At 38.7% G+C, this 22,984-nt stretch overlaps 2 protein-coding genes across 2 annotated transcripts; one reads left to right on the plus strand and one right to left on the minus strand.

Moving 5' to 3' along the window:
* The first annotated feature begins 5,739 nt into the window (after positions 1-5,739).
* LOC137892551 (trypsin-4-like) lies at positions 5,740-8,017 on the plus strand. Its single transcript, XM_068737795.1, has 5 exons — positions 5,740-5,807; positions 5,897-6,083; positions 6,304-6,460; positions 7,473-7,691; positions 7,800-8,017. The coding sequence occupies exons 1-5, from the start codon at positions 5,759-5,761 to the stop codon at positions 7,992-7,994; spliced, it is 807 nt and encodes a 268-aa protein (XP_068593896.1). The 5' UTR covers positions 5,740-5,758; the 3' UTR covers positions 7,995-8,017.
* A 5,167-nt stretch (positions 8,018-13,184) lies between these two features.
* Positions 13,185-20,904, minus strand: LOC137865861 (E3 ubiquitin/ISG15 ligase TRIM25-like). Its single transcript, XM_068701401.1, has 5 exons — positions 19,734-20,904; positions 14,003-14,025; positions 13,789-13,875; positions 13,437-13,594; positions 13,185-13,213 (listed from the first exon to the last, which is right to left on the minus strand). The coding sequence occupies exons 1-3, from the start codon at positions 20,902-20,904 to the stop codon at positions 13,846-13,848; spliced, it is 1,224 nt and encodes a 407-aa protein (XP_068557502.1). The 3' UTR covers positions 13,185-13,213; positions 13,437-13,594; positions 13,789-13,845.
* Between the last annotated feature and the right edge of the window lie 2,080 nt (positions 20,905-22,984).

Raw genomic sequence — 22,984 nt, forward strand, 5'->3', positions numbered from 1 at the left:
TGACGACCCACCAATGCTTAAAGCTCACCTCATGAGGAACTCTGACTTTATTTTTGTTCTTTTTCTTGTATTTCAGAAAGACTGAAGTTCAGATTGCAGGTCATGCAGCCACAAAAGTAGCCTCTAATAATGAAAGAAGTAATATGAATCTTGTTTTTTATATAACAATTGTCAATGTTTATGACAGTTAGTGTTATTACTTTTGCTTGTATGTTTGTTAACACTGCTGACACATAGTTACATAAACCCTCTGAGACCTGCAGGAACATTACTGTCTGTGAGAGACTGTAGTGGGCTCCGTGTTACAGCTAATGTATACTGGCATCATGGGAAAGTAGACAACCTGATAAATCCATTGGTACCAACCAGGAAGGGGGCTGAATGACACTCCAAAGTTAGAATCATTTTGGTGGGGGAAAACTGGCATGGAGATTTTCGGGGGGGTCCGTTGACGTCTCACCTCAAGATCTGTGAATGAGAATGGGTTCTATGGTTATCCATGAGTATCCCCTTTACAGACATGCACACTTTAAGATAATTCCATGCGGTTTTTGACAATAACTACGTCGTTTTCTGCATGAAGTATAAATGTGTTATTTTCACCAACTAAAAATACTGTATTTGAATATTTCTGCGTACTGGGCACTCTAAACAGTCTTGCATTGCATACATTTCGTTTGACTGGAAAGCAGAGAGACTCTTGTGGATGCAATGAGCCCAATTGTATTCATGTGATGATGTTGGTCCCCATAGTAGTCATTTCACAGTGAGACCATTTCTTGAAAGTTGTCATCACTGTACAAATTGACCTCTAGGATAATCACAGCCTCATGAAACTTTACAAACATAAACTACAGACCTAGGGCATTCAGAGGTACAGTAGCTGGTGTTCCTAGGTATATTCTGAGACGTTTCCACAAGCGAAGTGCCAAACGCCAAAAAAAATGAATTTTCCAAATCACAGCATGACTTATTCTATGGTGTTCCTCAAGCTCTTGTGTCTATATGTTGTATTTTTGATAATTTTTATCAACTCACTCTAGATTAAAATGTTCAAATAAGTTTTAACACTCAATCAAGTGGACATTTTGTTTTTAAATTTAGCACCAAGTCTGTGTAGCAAACAACTCTCAAAATTGTGGCATCAACTTATGAGACATAATATAGTATGGGAATGGCCATCATATACTCCTATAATAAGCTCTTTTACACTTTTACTATTTTAATTAATAAATTCACAATAATAATGATCTGATTGATGACTATCTCAGCTTGACTCACCCTGCTGACATGCATTTAACATTAATCTTCAGGTTCCAGGCTTTCAGATGACGTATACCACTTCTATGTGGATTATACTGTTGTCCTGCTATCAGCCCCTAAAAAAACAAAAAAACAGGTCAATGTGGGTTTCTAAGGATGAAATGCATTTCATTTTTTTCTTAAAAATGCATTGCTTATTACATATTTCTGAATATACATAACAAACCTAATTCGTTAGTAGACTTTCTTTTCATGCTCAACTCGGCACACTTCAAGATATTTTGAAAACTAATCTGGTCCCATTTTTTTTCATTAAACAGATAAATTATCTAATTTAAAGATGCTGTTTGATTATTAAATATTATTCAAAGATAGCTTTGGATAGATTTAAAAAAAATAATGTAATGGTATGAATAATTTAGTTTATTTGTTGGTGGAAGGATTTTCTGTGTACAAGTTAAGTAGATAACGATGAAAGTTGTTGTTTTTGTAGTTTAGAAACACTTTTTTTTCTATTCTCATCTAACAGGTGAATCAAAGACTCTACAATGTGCAAACACCGATGTTTCCAACTGTCAGCAGCTCATAAATCATTTGAGCAATTTCCCAGCTTTCTACAATCCCAGAAGCTATCAAAAGTGGTTCTGTGGACAAAGAGCTACAGTGGATATATGTTTAGTGAGTTGGCATGGCTTTTGACTTCATGTCTTTTCGACAAGTCGTTACAAGTTTTACCAATTCATTACAAATGAGTATTTCAATGAATGATACTAAAGTCTGTTCCACAAAATATAATTGTCTTTCTCACAGGGTGACTCTGGTGGAGGAGTGGTGTACAATGACATGATTTATGGTGTCATTTCATGCACTGGTGGTGGTGCCTATGCCTGTTCCGAAGCAGCTGCATTCATGGATGTCTGTGAAGTTATGTACATGTATGGATCGTAAACACAGACCCTGACAGGGATGTGTAGGGTGTGCTATACTTTCAAATGTTCTGTCATTTAACAGGCATTTCACATGCATTAAGAAAACTGTTGAGTTACTCTCAATTTGCAATTGATACATTTACTATTAATCAAATGTTTGTAAAGCCTTTTAAGAAAAACATGAACTGTTATTCTATGACTGTATTTTTTCACAAAGTGTCTGTTAGTTTACACATTCTTGGTGTCAAACCCTTGTCAAAATATATAAAAACACATCTGTAGTCAGTGTATTGAAAAACAACAAAGCGCCAAATATAATCGTTGCTAATCGTTGAACAATACTGATAACTGTGATAATCAATATGACTCTTCTTGTACAATGTTGTCAGTTTAAATAAAATGAAGATGACTCACAATCATTATTTGTTGTTTTTGTTTTAAGTGTCACAGAAAAAATACACAAACAGATTTCTGTGACATTTAAAGCTCCACTAATCAAAATCTCTAAACCTACAATATGATTTATTTTGGCCATGTGGGGGAAGCGTGTTCTTATAATAGCATTTGTTATAGCTGCTTTACTTACTACCTTATTATTTGTGGGGAAAGGACAGGAAAATAAATGATGGTTTTGTTTTTGTTTTTCAAGTCTGCTTTTCTTTTTCTGGCAAATCAGGGGAGGGTCTTTTACTTTTTCTTTCCAGAGCTTTATATTTAAGTTTAACTCCACCGTGTGAAATGTTAGTTGTGAAAAAGGATCAAACAGTTAGATCACAAAGTAAGCTTTATGTGCCATGGATCATAAAGCTTTGAATTGTGCCATATCCAGAAGAGAACAATAAAATCCCTGTTTGACACAGGCCAAGGTTAAAACATCCTGTGGCCATAAACTTGTTCAGTTTAAAACTAACGTAAAGACATTAAAGCACATATGAGATCACCTCCACTGCGCTGCTACTGTTTTAAGGTGAAGGAGACGCTGTTGTCTTATAACGGTAGAAAGAACAAGTTAGTCTACTTCAGTCTGACCATCATCAAAAAGGCAGTGGACAAAAACCAGGTCTTCAGAGGAACCCCACATCCATTTTTTCATAGTTAGTATAGAGTTCCTAAGTTAAATTGAAAGACCCCGCTTGACCTTTTTTAAGACATAATAATTAAAATAATCCGCTCTAATCTCATATGTCTGATATGTTTTTTCCATAAAAAACTTTCCTGATAGAAATTCTTGTATTCACATCAACTCCCTCTCCCTCATTGAGAATTTCTGAATCTATGAATATGCTATTATTTCTCAATTTTCCATTTTCATTCTGCACAGTGAAGGTGAAGCGACAATAAGCAAAAGTAATTTTTTATGTGAACTGGGAGTTTAATCAAAGTGTGCTGCAGTAAGAACCCAGTGGAAAAGGTATAAGGGCTTACTAAATATGATCGAGTCACGTTTCTGTAGTCTGAATAAGTTTAACAACAAGGTAACAAAGTGCAGAGTAAAGTTTTTAATACATAACTGTAAACTACTGTGTCAAAATCAGTTATGATTATTAAATACGTGTTTAAATCTGCAATGTCCTGTATGACAGGTGGGACAGATCTGATTAAACTGTCAGTTCACTTGTGTTAGCTTTACCTTTCAAAGGCAACCAGAGAGCTTGTTATGTGTCAGTGTCACTGAGTTTGTGACTCTTCATCCTGACTTGCAGATTTGACTTGCAGAGTTTTTTGGTAAAAACACAGCAAAGATAGCAGGAAAACAGCAAGTCACACTCACAGCAGAAGTGTAGAATTATAACTTTATAATCTTATACGTTTTACGAAGGTAATATTTATTGCAGGACTGTTGTTAAAGTACCAGTCAATCAAACACTGGACTTTCACCCAGGAGATTGCTGTTCGTGTTGCGCGTGAATCAAAAACTAAACTTAGACCTTACGCTCGATATGTAACGTTACGTTCGTCACATAAGAACGTTTGCTCGGGGAAGTTGTGATTCATTCATACTCGGGACGTTTTTACGGTTGTTGCGTTAAATTGTTACGTTCTCATTATAACACAAACCATGATGTGTTTGCTAACCTAATGCTTTTGTTGCCGAAACACAACCAGTCTTCTCACAAAGTCAACCATGTGGCATTGTGTGTTTCTTCGAGCATGATACGAGGTTGATATGAAACATTTTTATGAAAGATTATTTTCATGCAGAAACGTCGACATTCAACGTATCCGTGGTTTCTACAAGAATATGTTTTCTCTCTTTCGAAACACATCTTCCCCTTCTTACTTCGGCTGCGATGATGACAGATCACTCTTCCTCGCTCTTCCTTCTGCTTTTTCATCTGAAATCGTATTGTTCAATCGACAAGTCATGATGAAGAATCAAAAACAGCACAAGCTCTCTGAGTGGTTTTAAAGAAAACACCTTTGACTGTAAACAACATGAAACAAGATACTACAAAAATATGGATCTCTGTATTGTAAAGAAATCCTATTGAGCTGCACTTTAGTAAGTTGCTTCATTCAACTTGTGAAACTTTATGGGGAAAAAAAATAATATATATATATATATATATATATATATATATATATATATATAGTTATATATATATATATATATATATATATAAATATATATAGTTATATATATAGTTATATATATATATATATATATATATATATATATATATATAAATATATATAGTTATATATATATATATATATATAAATATATATAGTTATATATATATATATATAGTTATATATATATATCTTTATATCTGATAAAATACAACATAACCCTAGATGAACTATACATGTTGTTATGCCCCCTGACTTAACAATGCCTCTTTTCTAGAAGAGAGCTCTGTTTGTCTTTCAGGTCTGCCACGCCCCTTGGTGATCACTGAAGCGCCCACACCTGAGAGTCCTCATTTCATCAGTGGAGCTGCATATCAACCCCCAGATCCAGTGTTCTTTCTCCCAGTTTGTTCACTCTTGGCCCGTGGAGCTGTGGGTTTGCTGTTGCTGCTACCAAGAGCATTTGTGCTGCCATCCCTGGTGTTCAAACTTAATGGAAGCTTTGTTGGGGTTCTCTGCCTTTTTATTTCATAAAGTTTTCTCCTGTTTTTGTGACTAGTTAGGGAGTTCAGTATTGTTGTTCTTTTTGTTTTCCGTAGGCCAGCTGACCTTTTCTTTTCCAGCTAGCGTGGGGGGTTTTGTTTATTGTTTTGGCCTTTGACACCCTGATGGCCACGCTTCCTTTTTTAGTTGATTTGTTTTTGTTCACCTTTCCTGTTAAATAAATGTAACTAATTGCAGATTAAACTCATCATTTACCTAATAGATTGAATAAGTTGTCCAAGATTGTTGACTGTTACTCTCGTTACTGCGGAGACTCAACAATTGATGAAGATCACAAAATCAGCATGAATGTGCAGATCTTTTCAGCCAATGGGGAACCTGTCAGTAAAACCTTGCGATGTGATTGGTGGTTCAAGGCCAACAGGACAGTGTGAAGAGACTTTAAAAGCCAACACTTTCAAACCAGGAGGGCAGTCCTTAGAGTGCGAATGACAGCGATGGCTCGTCTTACGTCTCTTCTCTTTGTGCTGTGGGTCGGTGAGTCACTAAGTTTATATAAAGTTCCTTCAAAGTGAATTGCTGTTTTCTGTTCTAAACTCACAATGGTGGAGGACTTTGTGTTTCAGGTGTCACAGTGGGCACGGTGGTGGATCTGCAGAAGAGAATCTTCGGGGGTCACCAATGTGGCCAAACTGAGCGTCTGTACCATGTGGTATTGATAGGACACGATGGTACTAGTCATAACCTCTGTGGCGGCTCTCTGATCAGTGACCAGTGGATTCTGACTGCAGCTCACTGCTGGAAACCGGGATGGTGAGTAAAGTGACAGCTTTACTTTAAAACTAGTAACCACATGTTTTCTCATTCATAAAGTCAATCTGAAAGCAGCAGTTAGTAGGGATGTGATTGAAAACTATAGCATTCCCATTATGGAGATAGCGTTGATAATCTTCATGTTCAGAAACTCATATTACACTACGATGTATCTATAGTAGTTCACTGATGTTTCTCTGTATATTTTACTTATTTGTAGGACTATTAAAGCAGTTTTAGGTAGACACCCACATCCAGTAAAAATAGTGGATATCGAAGCCAAACCTGAGATCTTTCAGCACAAAGACATCATGAATATCATAAGGAACCATGACATCATGTTGCTGAAGCTACCTGACCGCACTCAGATTAAACCTGTACGTCTTCCTGACTGTGACAATCAACCCGACGTGTAAATTGTGATCTTTACTCCTTTAATCCGTCTGACAGTTCAACTCAAAATGAGAAATTACTCCGATATCTTTATAGAGAGTAGCTAAACCCCAGAGTTTTGTTTTCATCTACCCTGGAAATAAAATAAAAAATGCTTCTAGAACATGAAAAAAAAGTGTGCGTGCGTAAGAAGAACATTTAAATGTGTATTTTAAGCTATAGACTAAATGATAAGACTGTACTGTTATGAAACATTAAGTAACTAAGCATTTAAAGATCTATTCTTAAACCTGAAATTAGTATTTGCGTTGCCTAAACGTAACCAAGTTGTGTCCTGTGAACACGGTAGTTAACATAATTCAATTGCAATAGCTGGGTTTCAGCCAGTAGAGAGCATTTTGAATATGAAGAATTTGAATACTTCAAAATTTTAACCTGAAACACAACTAAATAATGATAGTAATCTTTACGTTTATAGCATATTTCACTGTTTTTTTTTTTTTTTTTAAAATGAGTAAACTGCTATGAACACGTTTCTATTCTTTTTCTTGTATTTCAGAGGTGATACAGTTGAGATTGCAGGTCATGGAGCCTCAACTGCAGGCCCCAATAATGAAAAATGTGAGATGTATCTTTTTTTATTTTTTTTTATTAAAGTGTTATTATTTTTGCTTGCATCTTTGGCAACACTGCTGACACATATTTATATTAAATACATTTTAATTTTGACACAAAAGTGTGCTGTTTGTTAATAATCATGTTGTAATAAAACATAAATCTTTTTTTTTGAGCTCAACTGAACACATTTCAAGATGCCAAGAAAACCAATTGAGAGTTTTTTTTAAAATACAGCAGATACACAATGTAATTAAAATGCAGTGTTTGATTCTTAAAGTATAAATTGGTATAAATAATCTGATCGGTCATACAATAAGGTTTTGTTCATATGTTGGTGAAAACATTTTTTGTGCCCAAGTTACGTGGATAATGATTAAGCTTGGTGATTTTTTTTTTTTTTTGATTTTTTATTTATTTATTTCTCTCTATTGTCGTCCAGTATCTTATGTATCAAAAACCCTCCAATGTGCTGAAATTGGAGTTGTCGACTGTCAGGAGCTCAGAAGCTGTCTGCAGAAGAACTATCCAAAGAAGTACTCGGCCGGACGGTATCAACACTGGTTCTGTGGCCAATCTTGTCGAGTTGATACGTGTCCAGTGAGTGACTCTTTTCTACTGTCATAAGTTTTAACACTTTAATGTTAATGAGTAGTTACATCATTTATACAAAAGTTGAAATAAACAGTATATACATCTCTCTCACAGGGTGACTCGGGTGGAGGAGTGGTGTTAAATGGCAGGATTTATGGTGTCCATTCATTCACTAGTAATCCTCACTACGTCTGCACTTCAGCAGTTGGATTTATGAAAGTCTGCGGATACATAGATTGGATCAATACCGTCATCAACAGACCCAATACTGTTAATGGCAAAGCAAAGGGATGTGTAGGGTGTGGTTAACAATCAATTTGATTTGATTGGTTTACATTAATGGGTAACATTTTATAATAACTACAGACTATGAAGCATTAGTTAAGTATGAGTAAACACTTAATTCATCATTTATAAAGCATTGTTCCTACAGTAACACTTATTAGTATGCAATTCATAAGTTATAAATGTTTTATTCTATTAAAAAAATGCATGAATAATGTACATCTGAATAAGTTTGTAATCATTTACCAACACTTTATAAAGGATGTTATTAATCATCTACAACTCCTTAATATTTGGTTTGCTCTCTCTCTCTCTCTCTCTCTCTCTCTCTCTCTCTCTCTCTCTCTCTCTCTCTCTCTCTCTCTCTCTCTCTCTCTGAGAGAGAGAGTGTGTGTGTGTATATATCTCTACAAATGGGGAATCCATCATTTATAAAGTATGAAAACACAATCACCAAACACATAATAGATGAGATTATTAATGAAGAATAAAACATTTATAACTGTTATGAATTGTCTACTAATGAGTGTTAATGTAGGAACAATGCTTTATAAATGATGAATTAAGTGTTTACTCATACTTAACTAATGCTTCATAGTCTGTAGATATTATAAAGTGTTACCCATTAATGTTCAACTATCTTAAGAAACAACAATTATGAATTGACTATATAACAGTAGTTCCACAAGGAAGTATCTGAGTCACAAATGTTAGTTTACAAATGCTCGCTGTCAAACTTTTCCAATGTAAATTCCACAGATGTTACTGTCAATGTAAAATACCTGTCCTTCTTTTAACAATACTATTATGATAATCAATATGACTTTTCCTTTACAATGTTGACAGATAAAATAAAGATGAACCATAATCATTATTTACAGATTGTTGTTGTTTTTAAGAAAAATCATTTTAGTGTCACAAGAAAGATTGCATGAAGATATTTTAAGCAACAATGTTAAAGCTCCAGTAATCAATATTTAAAAACCTGCAATAACTGGTATTGATCAGCTGACTAGAATCAACGACTCTGATCAGACTAACAATCTCACATTTACACACACTTCATGCAGTGACTTGCGAGGTGAGAAAGGAGCTAGTGTTTGAACTTCTCTATCAAGCTCTCTTTTCATTCACAACTATTTCTGCCTCTGTTCATGTGCAACACGATGTCCTCCAGGTACTATTGAAAATGAATGAGCAGGAGATATTTTAGATTTTTTTGCCTTTTGTACCATAATTTGACAGGTATTTAATTCACTTTCTGGATTATTCAAATAGACATAATTTGGTCATTTTATCCATAAACTGAAGGACAAAACAATATATGATTCTCTGCAAATGTCCTTTATCATGATATACAGTATATTGGTATCACAAATATTAACATAACGTGCTATGTAGGATTTGCAAAACCAGGAAAATTAATGTCAATCATGGTTATGACATATATGGTTCAAGCTTGTTTAATGTTAGAGACACATTGGGGTTCCAGTTCAAATAAAAGCTAATTTCATCAAATATTTCTCTGAATCTGAGTAGCATGCAGTAGAGCATAGTTTCATTTCAGTGTCATTTCCCTGCTGTCACTTTATGGAGGCCCACGGAAGGAAGTGTAGATAAATGATCCAAACTTTGCATAACTGTTTAGAGCTTTGCAGCCAACCGAGTTGCATTGATGAGCTTTTACAAGTTGATTGGTAGCTGCTGCTGCTGCTGCTGCTGCTGGGACCGAAAGGTAGTCATTAGACGGTGATTAGCAGCAATGGTTCGTCTTACACTCTCTTTGCTGTGTGTTGTGAGTAATGGAACATTTTATCGACATAGTAGTTTCCAGTGGCGGGTCATGTGTTTTATAACTGGGCCTTCAGTGCTGTCCTACTACAGTTGAACCACCTCCTAATAACCTCATTATGACGCCACAGCTACAGGTTATTAGGGGTGTAACAATAGTACATGTATTCATATTGAACTGTTCGGTACGAGGCTCACAGTTCGGTACGGATTACGAACCGATCAATACATTTTAATAATACTATTGCATTTGGTAAAATGCAAAAGCTTAAATTGTGGGAAATATAATGTTCTCTCGGTGGAGCCACTGCGCTCAACCTGGCAACTCACTCGACGTAACAGACAACGTGCTGTCTGACACGCCCACCACGAAAGAACAACATTGTGGGTCGGTGATGCGCTCAGCGCCCAGCTCTCCGGGAGGTTTGGCAAAGAGAGGTATATCCTGCTGCCTTCAAGTGCTCCTCGTATTTCCTAAAGACAAGCTAGAAAGTAAAGTAGGCACTGCGCTCCCTGAGAAAAACAAGTCTAATTTGTGATGGCCAGTCTTGAATGAACACTGCTACTTTCTTGAATATAACAACATTTACATGATAATGTACATAAAGGGGGAATGGAAACACTTAAAAACACGGCTGTGTTAAAGCCGTCATCAAAAACGCATTTCTAGCAAAACTTTGCACAGGTTTGGAGGAAAACATTTTTGTACCAAACAAAATATTTTTCTTACAATAATGACTCCCCTCTGCTTACAAACAGAAAGGAGACAGTACTTGTAGAGCAATCTAAAGTGTGTTTTAAACAGCAGCGAGTGAACACTGTCCAGATGGAGCCGGGCTCATCAGTGTCTTCACTCTCACATCACTTAGATAGACTCCATCTATTCTGAAATCACGTCATGTCATATTTAGGCTTCCACCGCGGTGTGGTGGGTGTGTGCTTCTAATATTTCCCCCAGCATGTGAAGGCAGCATGCGCTACTAGGGCAAATGACTGGTACGTCACAGACCCCTGCTAGCCAACCGGAGACACGCCTCCCATACAGCTGTAGTGGTTTGATCCCAAAAGTCTGTCTCTTCACAGACCTCCATTCAAATACACAGGCTTTTCTTCTAATTCATCTTTTTCAGAGATCAAGTTGATGACTGGCTTTAAAGGGTGAAAGCTATGATGTAAATAAATTGATGTATTAACATTTACATATCTCTCTTGGGTTCATAAACAACTCTGACATCTTCAGGACAATTTCCTACTGCTACACTCCCTTGCACATCCTTTCTATGTTTCTATATTTAAATACACTTGCCACTTTTATAATATACTTGTTTTGAAGTACTGTTGTCTGTTTGATTGTTATAACATTTTACTGTAAATTGAAATATATTTCTATTTTTAAATTATGTCTTGATTATTGCACTGTGTTCATTGTTTATTGTTATGCACCAGTCACCAAGTCAAATTCCTTGTATGTGTAACGTACTTGGCAATAAACGGTTTTGATTCTGGTTCTGATTCTCTCCAGCCCCCCTGGGGATGCATGACCCCACTTTAAATACCACTGCCTTTTTAGGTCAGCCATTACAAGGAAATGAAAGAGATGAATGAATACATATTTTCCGGGCTATCAAACGATCACCAGTCTTCAGCTATAATGCAGCATGAAACAAGAACAAATTGAGCATTAAGCTGGTATGATTGGAACTGAAGCTGCAAATATTCCCTGTGCTCCATGATGTTGTCTGGGGTCCAGTCCTCATCCGCTCCTCCATATACGGAGGACATGTCTCGCTCTGAGACTTCTAATGCATATCAATGGCGACCACACAGAGATGTGATATATATATATAAAATATATATTGGACTAATAACAAACAATAGTAGTGGTGGTGAATGTAATATAATAATACAAATAACAGTAATAGCAGAGATAATAATAGAGATATGTCTGCTACTGCTACTAATAACAGCATCAGTGGATACAATAGAATGATAATAACAGTAATAGCAGTGATGATAATAATGATAGCAGTGGGTGTCAAGCAGGGCCACGACAGCAGGCGCAATCACGATCTAGGTGTAACCACGATCCATGGAAACCTGAAAGCACAGAGACTCCAGGGGAGAAGCCAAGTTACTAATGTCCATTAATGGGACATTAATGTATCCAGAAGGAGAGAGAGAGGAGGAGAGGGGAGCTCAGTGTATCACAGGAAGTCCTCCAGCAGTCTAGGCCTATAGCAGCTTATGGACTGGTCCAAGGCAAACCTGAGCCAGCCCTAACTATAAACCTGAGCCATCCCTAACTATAAACCTGAGCCATTTCTAACTATAAACCTGAGCCAGCCCTAACTATAAACCTGAGCCATTCCTAACTATAAACCTGAACCAGCCCTAACTATAAACCTGAGCCAGCCCTAACTATAAACCTGAACCAGCCCTAACTATAAACCTGAGCCAGCCCTAACTATAAACCTGAGCCATTCCTAACTATAAACCTGAACCAGCCCTAACTATAAACCTGAGCCAGCCCTAACTATAAACCTGAACCAGCCCTAACTATAAACCTGAGCCAGCCCTAACTATAAACCTGAGCCAGCCCTAACTATAAACCTGAGCCATTCCTAACTATAAACGTGAGCCAGCTCTAACTATAAACCTGAGCCAGCCCTAACTATAAGACTCTCAGCATGTGAACACATCTGTATGATCCTCCTTATAAGATGTCCATGATAGAAAAGGAATGAGGCTCTGACTCGAGGGGAAGAGCTTCCATCAGCCCCGCTATCAGGGCTTCTAGTTCATTGGCCAAATCCATGTGTTCTGAATCCGCTGGTGCAGCGGGGGACTCCATCCATGGGGTCACTGGTATAGATTCCGGCCTGAAGGAGTCATTGTTATCCAGCAGGTGAGTGAAGCTGGTGTGTGTGGGAGGAGCTTCCACCACGCCTGTGTACACTGAGGTCACCTGCTGGGTGATCTCTCCAGGTGTAGATGCTGTAGTACAAACAAACAAAGCACTGATCAATCCTCTCAGACTTGGTAACACATGGTAAAAGCTTCTTCTTCTATTTATTTTGACTATCTATGATCTATCATAGTCCAATATGATCCTGTCATGGAGTTTGCATCCCATTTCATATGAAAACAAACTGTGATCCTCAGAAATATTGTCTTACCTGCAGCAATGTTGGTGGCCTGCCTCCTGACCCTCTTTCTCTTTGCTCCCTACACAAAAACAAACACGTTAGACTTTCCATCTGACATGAGCTGATAAAAACAAGAGTCTTTCAGTGACTTTGTTTCATAAGCTCTAGCATTCTGGTGTTAACATGAGTTGCACATACGTAATTGTTACTGTTTGACCATTCAGGGTGGCGCTGAGCATGTACACGTCTCTCTATGTCTGCCTGTTGGTGGTATTTCTCCTGCTCTTCGTTGGACAGAGACTTCCACTGTGGAAAGAGGACAACATTAATGAGTTATTATTATATAGTTATTATAATATGAGACAATAACTGAAAATCATCAAAAGTTGCTGTCCAGATGTGAAGATTTAGAGTTAGAGGAAAGTCTTGGACACTGATCAATAAAGAATAAGCACATCTGAAGAATCTTTGACCAAACTGTCATGAAGGTTGTGTAACATTGAGTGTCTCACAGAGCAAACACACTTACCTTCTGTCCCAGGATGGTGCTGACAGCTGCCATCTCGCCGGTATTGATTTCAGCCACAAAGTTTGGCCTCTGCTCCTTCATGAACAGCATGAAGGCGTTTGGCGGCTTCTTGACATACGGCTCATCACGCTTTCTCGCACGCATTTCAGGAAGGAACTCTAAAGTGAGCAGAATAATACAAGACAATGGGTGAAATGCTGATTATTGTAATATTCATGAAGGAATTTTGGTAGACAAATAACAGACACTTCAATCAAACAACAGCTGCAAAAAGGTGAATGTGGTTTGTTTATGAGTTGGTGTCCACTTCCAAAGATCATGTCCAAGTCAAGACCAAAGCGGCAGAGCTTACTTTGTGTTCACGGTGTCCGGAGGAGGAGCAGCTGGCTGGAAAGCAGAGAAACAATTTTCAGGAAGCTCGTACAGAACTTGTCCGTTCCTACACAGATAAAGAGAGACAGAGATACTTTAGTTCATGGAAAGATTGTGTTTGAAGATAGAAACAGAAGCTCACTATCTATGTACACATGTGTGTGTTTGTTTGCATTCATGTGTGTGTTACTTACAGGACTCCAAAAATTGGCAGGCTCTGGATCAACACAGGAACATTGTTATATTGGAGACACAAACACACACTGGTTAGAGAAGCTGCAATGGTGTCACCTGTCTATCAGGCGACATCACTACAAGAATATCTGGACAATCTTACTGGTTTACTGATCGAATTAAGCTAACAAGGAGCACTCTTGGGTTAATACTTCTGAATTATGACTAATAGGCAGTTATTGAGCTTATTGATGAGCTCATTACATTCAACATCACGTGAGTTAACAAAGTGTACTTATGTTAAAATCATTTCTGTCCTTCTGTTGTCCCAATGCATCCACCATTGATACCAGGGCTGCTACTAATCATTACTTCCATTATTGATTCATTGACTAACCGTTTGGGCTTAAATTTCACTAAATAGTCAAAAAAATGTCCATCACAATAAACAATCTAAGTCCCCAAAATATTCACAAAGCTAATATTCACATTTGAAAAGCTGCAACCATTTATATATGGTTATTGTTGTTTAAAAAATGAAATTAATTGATTATCAAAATATTTGCAGATTGACTTATAGTTAATGGACTAATCCTTTCAGCTCTGACTGATGCTGATCTGTTCTGATGCAGGTGTTGATGAAACTCTTCTGATATCTCTCAGTAACCACTTTTTCGTATCTCACCTGTCCCTGGCTATAGGAACCTGCCTGATTGTACAAGGGACCTGGCTGTATGAGGTTGAGTTCTTAGTGAACGATGGGAGCAGCCGGTCCAACATTCAGTCTCTGAGGAGCCATTGGTGTATTTAGCTGCTCAAATGTGTGTGGGGCTGCTCCCAGAGGGGTGCACCCATCCATCCCAGCGGGGACGACAGGTTGGGATGGAGCTGGAGGTGGTGCTAGATCACCATAATCATCCCGGAGGATGGACAGCAGGTCGTCCAAATCCAGAACCAGAACAAATGGTAATGCACTCTGATCCATATCTTCCTACAGTTAGTTCTCACTTTCAGAATAATGACTCTTAAACTGAGATCCTGTGACAAACATTGATAAGACTGATAATTACTAATAATGACAATAAAATAATAATAATAGTAAACACACAGCTACACAATAACAGTCTATTGCTGACAGAATAATATAATCCCGATGTGTCTGGAGTTCCCACTGTAAAATACAATGATGTTTTTTTCCCTGCTACTTTCTATTTCTACTGTACTACAGTTCAAAGAGAAATACTTTACATTTGAGAGAGAGAGAGAGAGAGTGAGCGGTTCACACGGTGGAGTCAACAGGTGATTTGAGCAGAAGTGAGTGAACACGTTCTATGGAGCCTAACCGAACGTTCCGTCTGCTTACATTAGAACGTTTAATGATGACGTTACAGCCCACGTTCGTTTGGCTATTCCGAGCTGACGTCACAGGGTGACTGGGATCTCACAGACGGCGGCACGTATAATAAATATCTCATCTCATCTCATCTTCAACCGCTTATCCGGGATCAGGTCGCAGGGGACCCGGAAATTCCCTTTCCCGAGCCACATCATCCAGCTCTGACTGGGGGATCCCGACGCGCTCCCAGGCCAGTTTGGAGATATAGTCCCTCCACCTGGTCCTGGGCCTCCCTCGGGGTCTCCTCCCAGCTGGTTGTGCCTGGAACACCTCCCTAGGGAGGCGCCCAGGTGGCATCCTTACTGGATGATAAATATAATAAAATTATTATAATAAAATTGAAATAAGAATGAAGATATGTTAATTATGATCACCTGTTATGAAACGTTGATACATGTTTGTAATATTGTGTCATGCATAGTGTAACTATGCCAAGCCTACGTGGCCTGACAATACACCATAAATTCATATTAATCAGAAGCACAGCGCTGTGTATACATTTTCAAACAATAAAAAAAGTAAAAAAATAGACCTTCATTGTCTTCAACAAAAACCATTAAATCATTGTCTGACAAAAGTTGGCCTATGTTACTGGAGAAACCATGAATAGTCAATCTTTCCTCCTGTCGGGAAACTTAAAATTAAACAGCAATCATCTGTACACCAGAATATTTAAGGTTTAGTCAAGATATTTTTATTTTCATTTCATCTCCACAATGCATAGACTAGTCCAATGCATTGTAATGAATATAACATACTATAAACCTCTTCTCTGAACTTATGAAGGCCAAAAAATAGTAATATTACAAACGCAGATCTTATACATATGTCTTTTAGTGTTGTAATATAAACTAGAAAATTTCGCAAGAAATTTTGACAGTGTGGCTTCTACTGCCCGAAGACGTTGCAATGTATATATACACGCCGATGTTACCGGTAGTATTGTTGAGGTTCGATTGAGATATCGCTTCTTTCTTTTCTGCATTTTAGATTCATACTATTGGATTGAATCTTGTGTTCTTCATGGACAGTCCACAAATGGCTCCCGTCATTTCTGTATTTGAGATATAGACCTTTGTTTATATTCCAGATTTAACATGGAGTCTAATGGAGCAGTCGGTTGGAGTTCATGTTGCTCTGCGGCTCTTTGAGCCAAATGTGTAAGTCCGTTGGATTCCATAGACAGTTGTGTGCGACCAGCACAACATTTCCAAGCTTTTTGGCCAAAAATGGTGTATAAAGAGTAAAAATTGTGTGAATGGGAGCAATTTGTTTGTAAAAATCACAGAATACTTTTCATGCTCTGCTCCACTCTGACCGTGATGTCATCACTAACACTTTACGAGCTGCACAATACACACCCATTATAAAATCTGAAACGGACCCAAACGTTTCCTGAAACTTAATCTGTGACTTCATGAAAACTGTTCTAGCTATCAAAATGTCCATTTGCTGATACACAGAGATTTTGTCTACTTCTGATGTTTGAAAATTTGAGTTAGTAAGAAAACTGTTGAAATGGTGTTTAAGAATCTGGTGGAAAGCATTTAGTTTTTCATCATGGTCATGTGAAGTGGAAATATGAATGTGAGGAATAAACTGAAGCCTCAGATAAGACAGAATGAGACATAGGAATTCAATATAAGTGCAAAGATTTCGCGATGATGTGTTCCCTCTTACTTTTGTACCCACATGTTGAGTTTTATCTCTCAGTGAGGAGAATGCAAGCCAAAATATTTTCCCTGTGATATTTTAGTCTTACTATTTTTTAAATCATGCCATTTGTTGATACTTTTCTTTGTTATTTGTCTTCATCAATTGTCCTGTATTGTTTTTAAGAATATGTGGTGAAGCTGAAGACATTTTTTTATCACAATGTAGAAACTTAGTTCTTAAGTAACTAACAAAGATGGAAAGAGTACTTAAATAATACACTCAAGCAAAGCAGCATTTCAATATTCACATACATTGATTTTATGACTTTATAAGTGGACTTGATGTAATCTGAAAATTTCCCATTTGTTGTTGATGTTAAAATATTCCACCTGTTGTAAAAGCTGTCACTCACTGGTTGAGTGACGACTGAGAAAACTCCTCAGGAACAACATGAATCTCCACCAACCATAAATGATTGTGTCTCGATGACTTAAAATGAGACTGAACATGTTGTTGCTTTCAGACGTCGAGTCCTTCTGATGTTGATTCTGGTTGAACTGAACACTGTATTTCATATGGATATTATCACGGTTATTAAATTGTTCCTAAAGAACCTCTGAACTGGAAAAAGGAGTAACTTTACATGAGATGCAATAAATCAATCACAGCTGTCAGTTCAATCAGGAGAGACAAGTCAGATAAAGAAAAGATAATGGTTTATAGAATACAATGCTAGCTACTCACACATTTACATATATATATACATTTACAAACAAATATAAATTCATCCTAACGTGGTCTAAAAACTACAAGTAGCCTACAGTTTGGATCTAACAAGATGTAACTTTCTGGGACTTCCTGTTTGTTCTTTGAAGACAGCTGGAAACTGTTGGACTTGTCATTGCCTCCTGCTGCTGACGCCGGATCTCATCTCAAACCAGCCTGTTTGCTCAAAGTACTACACTGAAGTAGAGTTTTAAGGTACTTGTACTTAACTTGAGTATTGTCGCTTTCCGTTTCTTCTACTTCACTATTTTAAACGCAACGTTGTACTTTGTGTTCCACTGTAGTTACTTTTCAGATTAAGATTTTACACAATGTCGTGGAAATTAAAGTATTTCCTTGAGAGAAATCCAAAGTATCTTAAGCTTTCTGTCCTTTAAGAATTTATTACAGGATAAGATATAGAAAAATTATAAAAATAATACAAACAAATAAAACAAATCTAACTGAGCATAAACAGCTCAAATGTGCATTCACAGATTAAACAGAGTGAACAGATTTAAATAGATTAATAAACAGAGTCATAGATTATGATACAGCTGTATAGCAGAGAGCGTTCCTTCACCCATGGCAGAACAAAGGAAGACTCTGCCTTCTCCGTAAAGAAGGCCCTACTTAAATGCCTTTCTGATCGGAGTATCCCCTCAGCAGAAACTACGTGTCAATCAAAGTCTAGCTGTCCAGTTCCCTGTGGCCTAGGGATGTTTACAAAATCAGGTAACCATCTGTTTCCTATAAGGCCCTAGCACCAAGGAAGTTGCCCCCCTTTGGTTCCGATGAGAAGCAGAAAATTCTGCTCCTGTTTGCCCAAGGGCCAAAGTTCAAAATAGAAAACACATGAGCAACGAATCTAAGTAAGAAATAATAATAAGTCACATGAAAACAATTTTCCCCCGACACACAACAAATACAAACACACTGCTGAGGATTAAAACACTGGTTTCAAACCTTTAGGCTCTTAAAAGAAATCAGTCGGGGCTCGTTATCATAAACTCAACGTTGGCCATCGGCCGCCACCTTTGCTCATTCTGTATAAAGAAAGCTTGTTCACTTTTTTCTGTTTTCTTCATCACTGAGACTGTACACAATCTGTTGTGATGATTGAACATTCTCTGCACAGAGAATAAATAATTAAAAGACAACCTGGTTTTTGGTATTATGTATTTCAGCATTAAAAGACTCACGCAAAGTGGGTATAGGAATATTTTCCACCACAATGTTCATGCAGAGAAATGTCAGTTTGGGTAAACAAACATCATAATGAGCAGTGATAGCCTCCATGGCTAAACAGACACAGGAAGGAGCTCCACCTAAAGAAACTCAAACATTTACAGAACAACTAATGACAAGATGTCAAAGTACCACCCATAATGTTTGACTGACAGCTGATCTCTGTGCAGTGAAGATTAACCCTTAAATGACTTCTGTCTATTTGAGTTTACAGAACTCAGCAGCGCTGTCAAACAAACTAAAAAGACAAAGTCCAGCATAGAGAGGCTGAGTGAATGTGGTCTGGACTCTGTGGAGGAGAGTCATGGTTTCGGAGACGCTGTAGAAGGAAAGAATACCTGCACTGTGATCCAGGTACACTCCTACTCTGAAGGAAAGAGGACCTGAGATGGGAGTTTTGACTTTGTTGTACACAAAATTATAACTGTTAATGTCACATCTTAATGCCCAAGATTTGTCATTACATCCAAATCCACATTCAGTCCACTTCCCCTTTCTGCTGATATTCTTGTATGTGACTGCTACAGTAACTCCTTCTCTACACTCCACCTCCCAGTAACAACGTCCAGTCAGACTCTCTCTGCTCAGGACCTGCAAACATCCAGTGAATCTGTCTGGGTGATGAGAATAAGACTGTTGGTCAACCATTATTGTGGCTTTTCTGTTCCCATCAAATAATACAACACCTGTGTTTGCTGTGTTTGGATCCAGTGTGATTTCACGTGAATATTTTAAGAACTCAGCTCTGGTCTTGGGCTCTGGTTGTGGCAGTAAAACATTCACTTCAGTCCCCGTCAGTGAGTTGTTTGTCCATTTCTCTCTCAAAACGTCCTGTTGTTTATCTCTGACTTCTGACACAGCCTCTGTCACATCCTCAAAGTAGCTCAGAGGACGGATCTTGATGCTGGATGAGTCTGTAGACTCACTGAGTGGTGACAGTGAGGGGTAGTTGTGTAGAAACTGGTTGTGATCCTCTGTGTGTGAGAGCTTCTTCAGCTCAGCATCGTTCATCTTCAGCTCAGTGATCTCCTGCTCCAGCTTCTCCTGAAGCTCTTTGACTCGACTCACTTCAGTTCTCTGCTGGGATCTGACCTGCTGCTTCACATCAGAGCTTCTTCTCTCCATGAGACGGATCAGCTCAGTGAAGATCTTCTCATTGTCCTCCACTGCTTTATCAGCAGAGAGATTGATTTTCTCCACCTCCTGTTGAAGCAGCTTCACATCTTTCTCCCTGTCCTGGATTCTCTGCTGGATGTTTAGTTGACTCACCTCCAGCTCTCTCTGCCTTGCAGTCCTTTCTGCTGCAGCTGAGACTGTGTCGTGGCCTTTATGTTCATCCATTAAGCAGAGATAACAGATACACTGCTGATCAGTACGACAGAACATCTTCATCACCTCATCATGACGAGAGCAGATGTTCTCCTGAAGCTTCTCGGAGGGGTCCACCAGCTTGTGTTTCTTTAATGGAGCTGATTCATAATGAGGTTGAAGGTGTTTCTCACAGTAAGATATCAAACATTGCAGACAGGACTTGAAGGCTTTCAGTTTCCTCCCAGTGCAGACGTCACAGGCCACATCTTCAGGTCCAGCATAGCAGTCATAAAGTCCAGTCTTCTTCAATTGCTCCACTAAATCTGCTAACATGGTGTTTTTCACCAGGACAGGCCTCGGTGTGAAGGTCTGCCTACACTGAGGGCAGCTGTGGAGTTTCTTCTCCTCCTCTTCATCCCAGTGTGTTTTAATACAGTTCATGCAGTAGCTGTGTCCACAGGGAATACTCACCGGATCCTTCAGTAGATCCAGACAGATGGAACAACATAAGCTTTCCTGGTCCAGCTGAACTCCTTTCTGCGCCATTTCACCTCTCAATGATAACGACTGACTGAGTGTCACTTCCTCAAAACTGAATGAACTTTGAGCTCTGATCTGAACAACATGTGTCTCTGCCGTGAATGGGGCCTGTCAGCTCCTGCAATTCACCACCATGTTGGTTATAACCGTCTTTAAACTGTAGGTCTGAAGGGGAGGGAACAAGGAAATAAAGGCAGAGTGGAGTTCTCTGTGTTTGAGAGGAGGAAGAAGAAGGAACGGTTATCAAGCTGCGGTTCATTCCAGGAAGAAGAGCAGCGCTGTGAATTTGAACTTTGTTTCCTCATTTACTGACAGGTTAAAACCTCCTCCACATCTGAAAACATGTAATTTTTTTTGTTGGAACTTATTTTTTGGCTCCTCAGGCTTTGGCCATGTCTCCATATTTCTCTATAAGTCTTCCTGTAATTCTCTTCAGTTTTATTTTGACAGCTGGCTGACAGTAGGGAGTTATTAAACTAAACTCTTGTGAAATATTGAAATATTATTTAAACCATATTTAATAATCACTTTGAAGCAATTGAGACAAAAGAGTTGAATTTCAGACTATCATCCTGATCCAAAGCTGCATTTCAAGATTCACATATATTGATTTTATGACTTCATAAGTGGACCTGATATAATCTGCACATTTCCCATTTGTTATTGATGTTAAAATATTCCACCTGTTGTAAAAACTCACTGGTTGAGTGACGACTGTGAAAACACCTCAGGAACAACATGAATCTCCGCCAACCAAAAATGATTTTGTCTCGATGACTTAAAATGAGACTGAACATGTTGTTGCTTTCAGACGTCGAGTCCTTCTGATGTTGATTCTGGTTCAACTCAACGCTGTATTTCATATGGATATTATCACGGTTATTAAATTGTTCCCAAAGAACTTCTGAACTGGAAAAAGGTGGAGTAACTTTACATGAGATGCAATAAATCAATCACGGCTGTCAAGAACCCGAATCATGACAGTTTTAGATGCATTTATTTGTAATAAAAGAGGATAAATTAGAAAAACTCTTTAGGACAGCAGGCTGTTTTGTGGGTCGACAGATTTCACCCTGGACAAAATGACTCCCTCCCTGATGAGCTTAACAACTTTCATTCTCGCTTTGACAGGGACAACCAGGAGGCAGCCATCAAGACTGTGCCCCCTGCAGACCACCATCCTCTCACACTCTCCACCATCGACGTGTGTGCTGCGCTGAGCAAGATTAATGCACGTAAGGCTGCTGGCCCTGATGGCATCCCCGGATGCATGCTCAGGGCCTGTGCTGGGCAGCTGACTGAGGTCCTGACCGACATCTTCAACCTGTCACTGGCCCAAGCAGCTGTACCCACATGCTCCAAAACACTCCACTGCAGCGAGCCTAAACGATTTCCGCCCTGTTGCACTCACCCCCATCATCATGAAGTGCTTCGAGAGGTTGGTCCTGGCTCATCTCAAACCTGCCTACCACCCACACTGGACCCCCTCCAATTTGCCTACCGCCAGAACAGGTGTACAGAAGACATCATCTCCATTATCAAGTTTGCAGACGACACAATGGTGGTGGGCCTCATCAACAACAACGATGAGTCAGCCATAGGGAGGAGGTCCGGCCCCTGGCAGTGTGGTGTGTTAGGGTCTCAACTCTTGCATACGAAGGAAGGTCGCACGACTCCCACTGCTGCGTCTTTCGTCAGCAAAGCAGTGCCAAAAAATCAGCTGGTTCGAGTCATAAGTACATCAAAAGATATTTAATAACTACAGAAGCAAAACAGTCACAAAGTGAATCACCCTATCAATAGAAATATGATCCATGGAGCAGAGACCCAATGAAACCCTCCACATAGTCCAGCAAAGCTAATTAGCTGCTCAGAGGTCACATAAGGTCTGAAGTTCCTCCTCAGGAACAGTGTCTTATTGTTTGAAAGTGTTCCATATCAGCTCAGTGATTGGCTGACCTCCTTCGGACTCCTCCTGCCCTATTGACCCACTAGTCCGGTCTATCCTCCTCTTCAAGACCGGCCCCCCTCCTTCCTTAAAGCAGCATACACCAACATCCTCGCTTGGCACATACTTCATTCATTC

The sequence above is a fragment of the Cebidichthys violaceus genome, unplaced genomic scaffold (genome assembly GCF_023349555.1).
Source record: "Cebidichthys violaceus isolate CVI_PGR_0920_01 unplaced genomic scaffold, fCebVio1.0.p SCAF_8, whole genome shotgun sequence".
Taxonomy (NCBI): Eukaryota; Metazoa; Chordata; class Actinopteri; order Perciformes; family Stichaeidae; genus Cebidichthys; species Cebidichthys violaceus.

What these genes read in the sequence shown, in the direction of transcription:
- LOC137865861 (XM_068701401.1), bottom strand. Translation starts at nt 20,904, where the DNA reads ATGGCGCAGAAAGGAGTTCAGCTGGACCAGGAAAGCTTATGTTGTTCC. An exon ending in TCCAAACACAGCAAACACAG is followed by an intron (nt 14,026 to 19,733) that starts GTGTTGTATTAT and finishes GTGTTGATCCAG; the next exon opens with AGCCTGCCAATTTTTGGAGT. An exon ending in CTGCCAATTTTTGGAGTCCT is followed by an intron (nt 13,876 to 14,002) that starts GTAAGTAACACA and finishes TTATCTGTGTAG; the next exon opens with GAACGGACAAGTTCTGTACG.
- LOC137892551 (XM_068737795.1), top strand. Translation starts at nt 5,759, where the DNA reads ATGACAGCGATGGCTCGTCTTACGTCTCTTCTCTTTGTGCTGTGGGTC. An exon ending in ACCGCACTCAGATTAAACCT is followed by an intron (nt 6,461 to 7,472) that starts GTACGTCTTCCT and finishes ATAATGATTAAG; the next exon opens with CTTGGTGATTTTTTTTTTTT. An exon ending in GTCGAGTTGATACGTGTCCA is followed by an intron (nt 7,692 to 7,799) that starts GTGAGTGACTCT and finishes TCTCTCTCACAG; the next exon opens with GGTGACTCGGGTGGAGGAGT.